Below are 10,906 nucleotides of genomic sequence, written 5' to 3' on the forward strand. Positions count from 1 at the left end.
TGTGTTTTCTCTGCAAAAAGGGTTGTCGGTTTTTCTTATTTTTGAGCTATTAAAACTCGGAAGGTTGTGAGTCGATTGAATAAAAAAATCAAAAGAAACAGGTAAGTATATGTTGAGTAATCATCCCTTCAAAATGGGCGGCTTGCTAAGTATAATGGCAAATTACATTTTGTCGAAGGGTGCATTATTACTTATTAATGGCTACAATAGCGAGCTATTAATGGCTTTTTTCTTGGCCTTTTTATATGTGAGCACACCTATTTCGATGATCGGATGAAAAGATTAAGTCCATACAGTAAGTAAAAAACTTTTATTAGAGTCACAGATAATTTTGATAGACTTTCAATTGCTTGAAGGGGTCAAATTCAAGAAGAAAAGGTCTGGATTGAGATTTTTTTGAGCCAAAAGAGCTACAATTTTTCTCAGTTTTTTGTTAAATAACAATTTTAACTTTTTTTTCGTTGTTGACTGTATGCCCATTACAAGTTAAATCAATTTGCTGCTAAACTACAAGTTAGGTTTTTGAGCGCTAAAATCTGAAAAAATCGGTTTTGAATTCTTAAGTATCAAGAAAGTAGAATAATTGCAATTTCTTTTCAAGTATTTTGCGTTCATTTGTCCATTTTAGGGTTTGAGTGGTCATTTGAACCTCTTTTTAGCTTAAAACTGTGCTCAAAATTGTGATTTGTTGGTTCTCAAGATATAAGATATAAATGCAAGAATCTGTAGCAAAATTTAGTATTTCTTGCCGATTTTAGTATTTGCTATTTGGAAAGCCTGATATTCAGCATCTTCATTCCAAACGAATCTAAAAATTGATCGCCAATTAGTTTCAATTTCGCTTCTTATGTCGAAATAATTTTGTCTCATGGGTTTGCAATTATAAATTGCGATCAAATAAAAGATTTTGTTGCTTTTATTCAATTTTTTTTATAAATTAAGAGTAGAACTGATGGACTTCACCTTAGTTTAAGAGTAGAAAAATGGCTCAAAGTGAAATTTTTTTGACGGTTGCTCAACTATGAACAAATTGGCTTTTGCATTAAACATTTGAAAGAAATTAGATTTGAAGATGTGATTTATTGACAAGTAGACTAGAAAACTAAGATGGAGTTTATCATCTTTACATTGTGATTTCTTGTAAGTGAACCTTGAGTTTAGATGAAGTTTATCATCTCTACATTGTGATTACTTGTAAGTGAACGTCGCTTTCTATCTGAAGTCCATAGGTAGACAAGAAAACTAGTGTAAGGTATAAATGATGTAGGAAGTTTTTTCGAAATTGGACTAAAACTTTAAAGTTATATCAGCTAAGAATTACAACTAATTTGTTGTAAAATTATGAGGTGCTATCCAAATTGTGTTGTTCAATATAAAACAAATTTTTGATCAAAATATAACATCTCAGCAATAAGTGAAAACTGAAATTTTTGTTTTCGGTCTGTTTTTTGTTACTATGGTTCAAATTTTTCGGTCTATGTTTTTGAGACTACAGATCTACAAAGCTATCTGAACTTTTTTTGGCAATCTGACAGCTACTTTTTTCTTTGATGAAAAAGTGCATACCCCCAGACGAATAAAAAATTTCAACAAAATATAAAAGTTGCTAACTTATATTATTATTTGGAAGAACACGAATTCTCTAAAAAAAAAAGTTCGGGTACTTTTATCAACCGTGTTCAGGTAATCGGAAGTTCAGGTGAATTTCAGCTGTAAAAGCACTTGAAACACACCTGAACAGTATTTCAGGTGAACTGTTACCTGAACAAGTTCAGGTGTGGTTACATGAAAATAACTTTTTATTGCAATCAGTACGGAAACAACAAAAAGTTTTCTTAAAATAAAATTAAACTAAATCACAAAAAGAAAGCAAGTACTAGGAGAAACATCAACAATTTTACTAGGCAGTGTCCAGCCGTTTTGTTACTTTTTCAAGGTTACGCTTAAGTTTAACATAAAATTTTCCCACTCTTCAGCCCAACTGATGTTTTGAGCTCAAACAAGTTTTTCCTGGCCCAAAAAAAAATAATTTTGAGGTGACACCAACAGTGAAGTTTCAATATTTTGGTTTAAAGAAACTTTAAAACTTTTAAACTCATAACAACAGGAATCGCAGTAATTTTAAACTGGATCAACTAGAACCCAATCATTCTTCCTTGCGTATTTAATCAAAAAGAACTTTCGAGCTTAAAAAAGATCATTGGAACACTGGATTCCATCAATTTTGAAACGGTAATGACATATGGTCCTCATTTAGCTTCTATTTTTTAAAGGTCTGTCAGATTCAGGTTGTTATTTGTTTTAATTCGAACTGATGCCTTTTCTAACATAAGCAAAGCTTCAAAACCGTGGACAGCGAAATAAAGCCCATTTCTTATTTTTCAGTAATTGTTTCCAAAATCGGGCTCTCTACAAAAATTATCAGGTGTGTTTACCGTAAACACACCTGAAAATTTTGGATCACCTGAACAGTTCAGGTACTTTTTTCAGGTATTTTTCAGGCAAAAGTTCAGCCAGTGACGCCTGAAAAATTAGGTAAATTTCAGGTAAAATTCAGGCAAGTTCAGGTGTAGTTCAAGTGAGAACAATTTGCCTGAACGGTTCAGGTAAATTCAGGTGTTTTTTCAAGTAAATTTACCTGAACTTTTTTTAGAGTGAAAAATGAATGGAGGCAACTCATCGAATACGGATTTATGGAATAGAAAAATTGTTAATTATAACTATCATCAATCCTTGCGTGGCAAATTTTTCTCAACCAGGTACAAAATTGCTTTGCTTGGATTTCTGGGAATTGGCACTTTGTTTGCAATGCGAGTTACTATGAGCATAGCTATTGTTGCCATGGTTACGGGGCAAGATACGTATGATAATTCTTTCAATGATAATTGTCCTGTCTCCCACAGTTACAGTAAGGGTAACAGTACCGAAAAAGCGCGCCACGTGGCAACATTTGATTGGTCGACCACTACACAGGCTTATATTTTATCCGCGCCTTCCATTGGCTATATGTTTACACAAATACCCGGCGCTTATTTATCTTCAATATGTGGTGGTAGAATTGTTTTAGGATTGGGAATCTTGATACGAGCAATTTTACTTTTGCTAAACCCAGTTATAGCGTTTTTAGGTTATAAATGGTTAATAGTTATACGGGTTATGGAGGGTATTATTGAGGGGTTAACCCTACCTGCATTTAGTCACCTTACTGCTCGATGGGCGCCAGAAATGGAGAGAAGTTTCTTCTCAGGATTCGGCTTTTCTGGAGGTTTTCTTGGCATAACGTTGTCATACCCAGTTATCGGACTACTATGCTCTGCTGTCGATTCCAAATCAAGTTGGGTTCTGGCATTTGCGGTTAATGGGGCTATTGGCATTGTTTGGGTCGTCTTCTGGATGTATATAGCGTATGATACGCCGGATAAACACCCACGAATATCAAATAGCGAGCGAGAATTCATTAACGATCATACACAAGTTGGAATGTCAAGAAACCGGTATCCGATTCCATGGAAGAAATTAGGCATCTTTTCCCTCTTGCATAAATTTTAGGTGGAAATTTTTGTTCATAAAAGAGTGAGTTCCTGCTAAGAGTTTTCACGCTCATTTCAGTTTCTCTGTCATCTCCTGAACATAGTCGTCTTGTCAGCACTTATCCGATAAATTTTTGCCGGTCTAAAACCTTCCATGACATTTTTTCAGTTTTCACATAACAGAAATTTACTTTCAGTTCTAAGGCAATAAAAAGTTGATCCTAAGATTTTACGGTTGTCTAATTATAAGGAGACATTTTTGAAGATCTGGAGAGACTTCAGACAACAAATATTATATAATAGCGACCACTAACAACACTGAGGGCTAATAAGGAGTGGTATTTACCAGTAAAAAACGACAAAAAAACGAAAAAAAATTGAAAATTGTGACAAAATTATAACAACTGCTGTCTCAAGAAAGTGAAAGCTTTAAACTACACAGTTTGCTTCAGCGGCTTCCAAACAGTCCGAATATTACATATTAAAAAGTAGTTTTGGTGAATTGCATAGCCACCACACCGTTGATTATAATCCCGTACTTATCGCAAACTCAAAAAGCTGATAATTAATTTTCAGAAATCTTGGAAAAAATTAGATCAATTTGTTAACGCTAACTACTTCTTACAATATTTTTTCGTTGATAACATATGTAGCATGAGTCAAAACAGCCAAGGTCGGGCAAGGCCAGACGTTCTTCGGGCGTGGATAGGATGGTTCGACCTGGCCCATAGTTTGGTATGTTTGATCTGCCCATACTACCCAATTTCGTTACTTTCTTGCGGTATCTGCCCCCTACCCATCGATGGGTTTTTTATTTGACCCATGCTCGAAATCTGTTTCTCCCATGCCCCTCTTTCGTTGTGTCCCATAACAGAATTCCGTCTTTGGTTTTGAGTCGGTTGTTGACTCCAGTTTCTAAAAAGTTTTTCTATTTCATTGAAAAGATAATGAAAGAGTGGTAACTGTAATCAGGATCTAAACAAGCTAAGTAAAACAATAGACGGTTATTTGTAAGTTAATTCGTAGCTGAAATGGAAGATCCTTGGCAACTGGCAAGATAATTTAGTCAACCAAACGATCGCCCAGTTTGAATCCTGAAAACTGTCAATATGAGAAGTGAACTTTTTTTAGAGAAAAAGCTAAGAAAGTTCAGACTGATTTTTGGTCCCAAACACTGAAACCTAACTATTTAATTTTTCCTGGGCTAGTGATTGTCTTGATTCAATTTGGTTATTCGAGCCTTGTATCCGACAATAAACTCGAATGTAACAGAACGGAAGACGGGAAATCTTTATTCAACAATTACGAATCGAATAAGATTCAAGAAACGGCTTTTTATGCCAACTAGAGCTGGTGTACATAACATACGACACATAAGAAGTTCACTTCACAACGTTAACAAAAGTTATTCAAAGTAACATTGGCGGCAAAAAGGCTAGACACTACCTGTTAGCCTTTTGCTAGCCAATATCGGTCTATTCAGTTCACATGTATGACGTAATTTGGCCTTGCATTGGCCTTAAAATTGAACCAATCAAAGCGTTTTGATTCTCTAATAATTTTATATCTAAGTCATCTTAGTCTAAATTGGGCTGGTTCGGCCCAAAAACAGTCCGTTGCTCAACGTACATGTGTTAGAATACTGATTTTGCTTTGCCAATTTGGTCGTAGTCGGGGGCTCGAACCAGCGACCCTTCGATTCGGAGTCGAGTGCGTTACCGTCTGCGCTATGCCGCCTTGAGTGCTTGCTATTCAATTCAAATATATACGCTTACGCGCTTACAAACATACGCTGCTTAGTTTATATCTATACGCTTACTTTGCATTCGCAACATCCTCCGGCCCCGAAAGTGTTGTTTCTAAAACAGGTATTAGTTTTACAACCGGTCGGATATACTTACCAGCATTGGTCCTTATCTCAGCCGAACGGGCAATGCCATCGCTGCCATAACGGAGGTTTTCAATGCGACCCATGGGGAAGTGTCCACGGGGGCTCAATTCGTCGGCCACCCATACGAGATCCCCAGATTTAAGCTCTGTGTTTGCCGGTGTGGACCATTTACTGCGACGATTCAGGTTTGGGACATATTCAGCTAGCCACCTTTTCCAAATTGAGTCCGCGTAGCACTGAGCTCGCACGTATCTCTTGCGGTGGTCGAAGTCCTCTTCTGACAAAAGCGAAGGCACAGTGCTTGACCTGTTTCCGAGAAGGAAGTGATTAGGTGTTATGGCATCAAGATCCGTAGGGTCAGAGCTTACAGGGGTAAGTGGCCTGTTATTTAAAGTTGATTCAACTAAACAGAATGTCGTTTGTAAGACTTCGACAGTAAGACGTCGGTTGCCAAGAACTGCATAGAAAGTGCGTTTAACACTCCTCACCATTCGTTCGCACGAGCCACCGTGATGTGGGGCAGATGGTGGATTGAAGTGCCACAAGATTCCCCTTTCAGACATTTGACTCGCAATGAATTTTTGATTCCAACTCTGTATACACAATGATAGTTCCTTCTCGGTAGCAATAAAGTTGGTTCCATTATCCGAACAAAGGACGCGGGGTTTTCCTCTCCGAGCAATGAACCTTTCAATTCCCATAACGCAGGAATTCATGTCCATCGATGGCACAACCTCAATATGCAAGGCGCGTGTTGTGAGGCACGTGAAAAGGAAACCCCAACGCTTTTCACTTGAGCGTTTCACTGATACATAAAATGGGCCGAAATAATCCATTCCCGTATTGAAGAAGGGAGGGGAACCATAGGAAAAACGTTCGGCTGGTAAGTCGGCCATCATTGGCTGAACGGACTTTTTGCTACGCTTACGGCATAATACGCAGTTAAATTTGATAGATCGTAATGCGGAACGCAATTTCAGGACTGCGTAGCGTCGTTGTATGCAAGCTCGCAAAAAGTCAATGCCCTCGTGGTGGTTAACTAAATGCTCTTTTTTCAGAAAGAGCCTTACAGCGGGGTGACGGCTATCAAGTATGATGGGGTGTTTGATGTCATAGTCGGCTTCAACTAATAGTTTGATGCGGCCACTAGATCTGATCAGAGCATTGGGACCAATGAAAGGGGTATACGGTGAGATTGGGCTTTTTCTGATAAGGTGCTTTTCATCCAGAAGTTGTTTTTTTTCGAACGGGAATGATTCAGATTGAACGAGGAACTGAAGTTTTGCTTCAGCAACCTGGAGTTCATCGGGCCTAAGAATTGAAGCATCTGATGACCGGAAATGGGCGTGCTTCGGGAGGATGCGGAGGAGATAAGCGGTTATCCTAACTAGCTTAAAGTAGGAGCTAAATTTTGTGTAATCGAACAGTTTTTCTTCGTAGGAAACGTTGCTCGCAAGACTGCTTTCTTGTTTTTGAACCGGATCGCCCAAGGGACTGGTTAACGGTTTTTTCAGATTGCCCAATATCTCGTTTTTTGGCTGGAAAGGAAAATCTGACGTAAACAGGAAAATTGGACCTTTCAACCAGCTACTGGCACACAGGCCATCGGCTGACATTCCCCTTGTATCAGCGTCCGCGGGATTGTCTGTCGATGGTACATGAAACCATTGGTCGACTGTTGTGGACTCCAATATTTCCGAAACCCTATTGGCAACAAAGATGGGCTGTTTATCGAAGGATCTCAGCCACTGAAGCACAGTCGTGCTATCTGTCCACATGAACGTTTTACTAAGAGGTATTGTTAAAGCTTTATATATGTCTACCTTTAGGCGCGTTGCTAGGAGGGCTGCTTGAAGTTCGAGTTTGGGTACGGTCAAACATTTCATGGGTGCAACTCTTGCTATTCCTAAAATAAAGGCAATTTCGGTATGCGTAGTGGGTCCTGACCTTACTTTTGATCTCAGGAAGGCAACAGCGCTGAAAACTTCCTGGGAACTATCCCCGAAAACATGAAGCTCGGTTGAGTTGAACTCGCCAGAGAAAAAACTCCTAGCGACTGTTAGGTTTCCTAATTTGGGTAAATCTGAACTCCATGCACTGAACCTATCAATCATGTCATCGGGCAGCACCTTGTCCCAGTCTTGACCACTCAACCTCCATATATCTTTCAGCAACTGTCGGGCGGTAACTGTGAAGGGGGCTACTAACCCAATTGGGTCAAAGACTTTTGAAACTAAACGAAGTACTAGGCGTTGAGTTACGTTTTTGTTGTCCACGTATTTCGTTCCACGGCTAACAACTAGTGTGTCTTTTTTGTGGTCCCATTTCAGACCCAATACGTGTGATGAGGCTTCTTCCTCAGAACCTCCAATAACTTTTGGCTCTTCTTGGTCATTGGTTTTGAAGCTGTTGTCGAGTTCATCGAGCAGGTGTGGAACGCTGCTTACAAACTTTGTTAATTTAAATTCTCCCAACATAAGTAGTTCTACGAGTTCCTTGGCTCTCTTCAGTGCTTTCTCTGGTTCGTCTAAGGAGTCGAGGTAGTCGTCCATATAAAATTTTTCCAACACAGCTTGCGATGCATCTGGGTACTGACGGCTAATGTCCTTGGCTGTTCGTTGGAGGGCATAATTCGCGCATATGGGCGAGTCTTTCGCACCAAAGATATGCCTGGTGTACTGATATACCATCACATCAGTTGATGGATCCTCCCGCCACAAAAATCTAAGGCACGGTTGATCCTGAGGAAGCACTCCAACCTGGAGGAACATGCCTTCTATATCAGCAGAGACTGCGTACTGATACTGGCGGAAGCGGATAAGAGTATGAATCAAACGCTGAAGTAAATCAGGACCTGTCAACAATGATTTATTTAATGATGTTTCATGAAATTTTGCCGCACCATTTAACACCCTTCTCATCTTGTTTGGCTTATTGGGATTAACGACGGGGTGATGAGGCAAGTACCATTCGCGTCTAGACCGTTCACTGGGATCTTTAGAGTTAAGCACTTGAACCACATAGCCTTTGTCTACGTCGTCCTTTCTGCTCTTTTCGTACTTCACTCGGAGGTCTTGGTCCCTGAAAAGTCTTTTTTCAAGGGACTTCAGTTGAACGAGTGCTGAGTAGTAGTTATTCGGTAAATGAAGGTCGTCTTTTGACCACAGCATACCAACTTGATACCGTTTTCCGTCATTAAAAGTTGTCTTTTCTAGTATTTCAACTGCTCTACGGTCTGAAGAAGACCTGGGGTCAACCTCTTTTACAGCTCCGTATGACTCCATGTCATACCAGGACTTCAGTTGTTTGGCTAGATCTGTTTCCGGTTCAGTAACAATTTTAAAACAGGAGGATATGAAACTAGAAGTGGCAGGCAAAGGTCCACTTAGAACCCAACCAATTGGAAGACGGACGGCAACGGGTGCACATTTTGAATCGCTTTCAAAATATTCGATAGGTCGGATTGCATGGTAAACGTCTTGGCCTAGAATCATTTCGACATTTGAGTAACTGTACTGAACGGGATCTAGCACACTTAAATACGGATATGTTTCCTGTAGTTGAGGTACATTGATAATATCAGAACCAACATTTAGCGTGTCTCTTATGTATGGACTTACGTCGAAACTGTCACAGGTGTTATCACCTAATGGTTTAACTGTCATGTCTGTAATAAGTGTATCAATAACTTGTTTTGCATTTATTCCGCAAACAGTCAGTTTAAGAGGTGAACCTTTCAGATTGATTCTTGCCGCAGCACTTGCCGCAATCCACGAGTGACTGCAGGCAGGATCACATAAAGCCAGCACTTTTGTTTCCTTAGCTGTGGGGCCTTTGAGTTGGACTTCCTTAACCTGTAAAAGACCTTTAACGTCGGACACAGCAGGGAAAGATGACGAGTTTCCATCTTGATTGGGAGTACAGATGTTTTCCGAATTGAGTCTAACTAGAGATGTTGACTGCGGTGGATCAGTGACGCTTTTCGTTTCACTTGGTTTCTTTGCATTGTTCTTAGTGAACATGCGTTCGGAACCGTGTAACAGAATCTTATGTGTACTAGCGCAACCAGGTTGTTGGCACTTTCGTGGGTTGGGACAATTTCTAAATTGATGGGAACCATTGAGACAGGAGAAGCATAGTCTATGTTCGGCTACAATTTTCGCTTTCTGAGTTGGGTTTTCACTTTTGAATTTCGGGCGTTTCCAAATTGGGTGATTTGCCTTGCAGTGCGGGCAACCAAGTTCGTTCCCGTTTCTTGTTGACGGGTTCCTCTGTTTTGCGTCGGCAACTTTTGAGTTTGACGCGAAAGCCTTTGAAGTTGTTTTTGTTTTATTTACAACTGGTGTTTCGTCCGACTTAGTCTTAAATTTGACTGCTTTCATGCGGTCATGTGTGTCCGCTTTTTCTTGTAACCAATCGTTGAATTCTAACAAGGTAGGCCTGAGCCACTGCTTTTTCACTATATGTGAACACCAGGATTCCTTAAGATTGGGCGGGAGCTTTTGTACCACTTGATTCAGTAAAGATGAGCTACGCAAATCGGCGTCATATGACAATGACTGGAAAACTCCAACTAAACTTGAAATTACTGATGCGAAAGCAATTACATTTTCCGCATTGTGCATTTTTAAGGGCGGGTAATTGTTAAGTTTATCAAGATGAGCGCCAACTACGGCATGGGGTTGGCCGAATTTCCGTTCCAGAAATTTCATGGCATCGTTATACAATGCACCACTATACGCAAACTGCTCAATGGATTTTTTAGCTCTTCCTGTTAGAAGAGTTTTCAAATAAGTTAATTTTGCTGCATCAGAGAGGTTTTGAGAGTCTATGGCAATTTTGAACTGCCCTATCCACTCATGCCAAAGAAGTGGATCCCCATTATATTGCGCAAGCGTCCATTTTGGTAATGGATTGAGTTGACTGGAGGTTATTGCGTCCGCTAGATCCTTAACATTGAAGGAATTATCGTGTGCGGGAGCAACAGATGTTGATGGATGATACGAATGGAAGGGACCAGTAGTATTGGCTGGCATGGTTGCGTAGGGCAGCATTGGGTTTGAATACAAACCGTGCTGCACCGGTAATGACGATGAGGGGTTGTGTTGACCGATAAAGGTTGCAGCGGAAAACGGGTTTTGGTTGTAGTAGGTTGTACCTCCACGTGAATAGGATACAACAGGTTTATTCAAATTTGTTTGCAAAACTTGTTGTTGAACTTGTTGAGGATGTGAGGAAGTTACGGTTGCCGGATGAGGTACATGCCACAAAGTCATGTTTGGCAGGAGGTGGCTAGCCATGGGATAAAAACTACGTTGCATGTTTTGGACAGGGTATTGTACGTTCTGATGATCAGAAGTAATAGATGGCAAGTTTGTCAATGTGGGGTTGTTTATGTTTGCTAAATGATGATCGGGTTGATTCAAATATTAAACTGCGCTGGGGACTGGTGCCCAGCTCGAGGGTTCTGGTAACTGCGAGGATT

General features: G+C 40.0%; 2 protein-coding genes across 2 annotated transcripts; one reads left to right on the forward strand and one right to left on the reverse strand.

The window, feature by feature from the left end:
* Positions 1-280: 280 nt before the first annotated feature.
* LOC142343103 (sialin-like) lies at positions 281-3,549 on the forward strand. The gene is made up of 2 exons (XM_075394790.1): positions 281-299; positions 2,654-3,549. Exon 2 carries the CDS (start codon positions 2,662-2,664, stop codon positions 3,547-3,549), a length of 888 nt encoding a protein of 295 aa, XP_075250905.1. The 5' UTR covers positions 281-299; positions 2,654-2,661.
* Positions 3,550-5,345: 1,796 nt separating this feature from the next.
* On the reverse strand, positions 5,346-10,697 carry LOC142343105 (uncharacterized). The gene has a single exon (XM_075394791.1). It carries the CDS (start codon positions 10,695-10,697, stop codon positions 5,346-5,348), a length of 5,352 nt encoding a protein of 1,783 aa, XP_075250906.1.
* Positions 10,698-10,906: the final 209 nt, after the last annotated feature.

The sequence above is a fragment of the Convolutriloba macropyga genome, chromosome 7, assembly GCF_964194025.1.
Source record: "Convolutriloba macropyga chromosome 7, txConMacr16.3, whole genome shotgun sequence".
Taxonomy (NCBI): Eukaryota; Metazoa; Xenacoelomorpha; order Acoela; family Convolutidae; genus Convolutriloba; species Convolutriloba macropyga.

Bases quoted from the DNA above. Each gene is read 5' to 3' on its own strand.
- LOC142343103 (XM_075394790.1), top strand. From the start codon at position 2,662: ATGAATGGAGGCAACTCATCGAATACGGATTTATGGAATAGAAAAATT.
- LOC142343105 (XM_075394791.1), bottom strand. From the start codon at position 10,697: ATGACTTTGTGGCATGTACCTCATCCGGCAACCGTAACTTCCTCACAT.